Below are 3,821 nucleotides of genomic sequence, written 5' to 3' on the forward strand. Positions count from 1 at the left end.
ATTTTCTAAAGCTTTTTGTGGGATTGATGATCCAATCCCAACAAAATTTATAGCAATTTTTTTTTTTTTTTTATAGATTTTCAATGAAGCTTAGGCCATAGAACGGACCAAGCCGGAACACTATATTATGATTTACTTGTAACTTATTGTATACCCTTATTGTCATTGTTTGAAATTAAATTCTCTGCAATTCTATAGGTGTAGACACATTGTCGAATTATGTAAATCTTGTATCGTGTATGATTGATTTTTCTTTTTCATTTTTTTTTCAACATTCCTAAAATCTTCGCCCCAGCGCCAAAGGGCCACAAAATTATTAATTTGATGTTTTTCTCCTATTTATGATGTAAATTAGGTGAGAAATTAATTATGAAATCCCGATCAAGGAACCTCAGTCGTCATTGCAGATTGAGAAGAAAACGTCTAACAGATTGAAGGAAGTCCACATGGAGAAAACAATTCCAACAAGCAAACAATTAGCTTTTCCTTTGTTGTGATCCAAAGTTATACATCAAGCTGTAGCTTCTGTAATGGATGAAAAGTATGTCATTTCGTAAGGCACACAAATTTAAAGAAAAGGTAGAAGTCCCTGACGCTATCCCTCTAATTAGTAAAAGTTTTGATGCCAATTAGGCACATCCGCCCAAACTCGATCCAGTCCTAATTGATTTTCTATAAAGAATGACCCAAAATCATATCCAACACATTGTCTCTCTATCTCTCTTTAATTCTCTCCCTCCATGGCTGAACCATCTGTTTCACAACCACATGACCCGCCCCCAGTAGTACAACCGGCGAGCCGTGGCACAAACCATCCGGTCAACAACACCCTAGCCAGTGTGGCCAATCTTGCTAACCTTCTACCCACTGGCACTGTGCTTACGTTTCAAGTACTCACACCTACATTCTCCAACAATGGCTCCTGCAATCTTTCCAACAAGTGCCTCACCGCAAGCATCATCATATTCTGCGCCATCTGTTGCTTGTTATCGTCGTTTACCGATAGCTTTGCCGGCAAGGATGGAAAAGTTTACCATGGTATCGCCACGAGCAAAGGCCTGTACATATTTAACACAGACAACTACTGCTGCGAGGACACGAAAGACCTGGACAAGTTTAAACTCAGTTTTATAGATTTTGTTCATGCATTTGTCTCATTGTTCGTGTTCATGATCTTTGCTGTTAGCGACTCAAGTGTGCAAAGTTGTTTCTTTCCTGGAGCAGGAGCTAATGAGAAAGCACTGATAATGAATCTGCCATTAATAGCCGGGGTATTGTCGAGCTTTGTGTTCACTATTTTTCCAACTAGACGTAGAGGCATAGGATTCTCGCACTAATAATCATGTTAAATATATATAGGTTTATAATACGCAAATCTTGTGAAAGCTCTTTGAAAAAAAAAAATTACTTTACATTAAAAATACGAAATTTACTTATTTTCTCAAGAGAGTTACACCAAATTAATTTGCGCACTGATCTAGTGCATAACAATACGGTTATATAGCTTCTCACTACCCATCTCATCTCAACTGTAATGCATGTATAATTGAGAGTTGAATTTATGAAAGAGAAATATATAATAATTACAGTCGTGAATATGTAAGTGCCACGCAATCATTTTGAAAAAAAAAATGAATGATCAATACGGAATTCACATGAAAAAAATTAATTTTTTAATAGTAGATTCTACCATTTTTCAAAACGATTATACGACGCTTGCACACTTTATGATTGTATGTAATATTACTCTTTTTAGATTTTTATACCATTTTGAACTTTTTTTTTTTTTAAGTTCTGATCAATCTCTTTTACTGATGTGTTGACACGATGCACATAAACAGTACTAGTATATACAACAGCTTAATAAATAACTAAAGGCTAATAGAAAGATTGAGTTTAATCATCAAAGTGGAAACCATAAATTTAGAATAAATAGTAGAAAATAAAGGTATTTGAGTGAATCTGTCTACAAATAAAACAAGAGATCAAAGTAGTACTACTTTAGCATATAACCCGAAAAGAATACTAAAAAGATGATATATATATATATATATATTGAATCGAATTCTTTGCACGATTATATGTACTTTATTCTCAGTCCATTAAATATATAGCATTTAGCAGACAGCTTAACTATGACAATATGCAAATAAATAAAATAAAATAAAAAAAACTATGACAATATGCGATCGAGGAGGATCAGTTCTCTCATATATGCATGTTGTATGGTTAACTAATTTTCTTAATAATCTGATATATATTTTTTGAGATTCTGGATTACTACTACTGATCATGATATTATATGCCGCGCGCCAGATCAACCAAAAGCTCGTGGAGCACCAAGGTATTATTAATATATATACCTTGTTTAGTGGACGTTGTTATAATATTGAAACATGATGGAATTAGTATATATACTTTCCCTCTTCATGATCATTAAGATCATTATACAACCATGCATGGCTCCAAATCATGACAACGTTTTAACAAAAATGTGAATCTTGATCTAATTTCCATGATATAGCGAGATATTTTTTAGCAAGGTAAAATTAGCTGCTGGGTGCCTCAATTTGACAATTAATTCCTTCTCAATTTCTTAGCAAGCTGGTAATTTAAAGAATTATATGAAACTATTCAAAAAAAAATTAAAATTAAAATTAAAAACCAAATAAGAAATATGTAGGGATCAGAATATTTGAATCAAAGTGGCTGGTAAGAATTAATGTTTATTTGGCATAATATAAAATATATTCTCTATAACTAGGTTTAAAAGAAAGTATTAAAAGTAACCTCTATCGTGGACAGAGGTGATAGTTTCTCTAAGATCTAGATCTTTAGAGATTTACCGTCTGGACTAAACTATGTCAGTTACAAAAATGTACTGGGTTACTACTAACGATTGTAATTTGCTTATTTTTCAAATTATTTTTGTAAGTCATTTCTTATCGAAGGGTTATGATCCGTTTTATAAAAAAACAAAGAAAAAGAAAGTATTAATTAGAGAATGATCATCTAATTCCAGCGTAAAGTTCAATCATATATATATCTACTACTATCGCTTTTCTGAAAAATAAAATCTTGGAGTCAAATACTTATAACAATTAGTTTATTAATTAAGGGGCAGGCATCTTTTATATAACTACTCCAAATTAATGTAAATTAATGCTTTGCAGTAAAAATGCACGATTAGCCCATTTCCTGAGTACTACGTATTACTACTTGCTGACGCTGTACCTATCCAGAGGCCCAACGTCACAATGGAATAATTGGAACTTTAATTTGTTTCAATTAAAAAAAAAAAAAAAGGATTACACGTACGATTTGCTCTCTCTTTTCTCGGTGGAAAATGGTATCTCTAAATCAATAAATTATTAATATAACTTAATATAATTCGTTAATCATCGTAAAATTATTTTTATTATAAATTAGATCTAATATATTATATAAAATTAAGTTAATTTATAAATTTTTTTTTTATAGTTGTAGAACTTCTCTTCTAATTCTAATTACCAAGTATTAAATATTTTTCAGTTTTTAGTTAAATTTAATTGAGAACTTTAAACTTGGGAGAATAAAGCTGATAGATATCAAATAAAGTAAGTCCGACAATATTTATTATTAATATTAATATAAATATTATACATTTCAATACTTTATATATCTATTTTTCTTTGTTTTAAAGCTATTAAATTCGAACAAAAACTTTACCTTGAGTGATGAGAGAAAATAAACAAAAATGTTAAAAATTAAGTACTCCCGCTAGCTCCCTCCTAATCTTCTATATAAAGCTTTATCCCATGCCAAGGCACCTACTCAAAACT

The 3,821-nt window shown here is 31.2% G+C and overlaps 1 protein-coding gene across 1 annotated transcript; it reads left to right on the plus strand.

Moving 5' to 3' along the window:
* The first annotated feature begins 740 nt into the window (after positions 1–740).
* On the plus strand, positions 741–1,337 carry LOC109016558 (protein DMP10-like). Its single transcript, XM_018998955.1, has one exon. The coding sequence runs from the start codon at positions 741–743 to the stop codon at positions 1,335–1,337; it is 597 nt and encodes a 198-aa protein (XP_018854500.1).
* Positions 1,338–3,821: the final 2,484 nt, after the last annotated feature.

The sequence above is a fragment of the Juglans regia genome, chromosome 11 (assembly GCF_001411555.2).
Source record: "Juglans regia cultivar Chandler chromosome 11, Walnut 2.0, whole genome shotgun sequence".
NCBI classification, from domain to species: domain Eukaryota; kingdom Viridiplantae; phylum Streptophyta; class Magnoliopsida; order Fagales; family Juglandaceae; genus Juglans; species Juglans regia.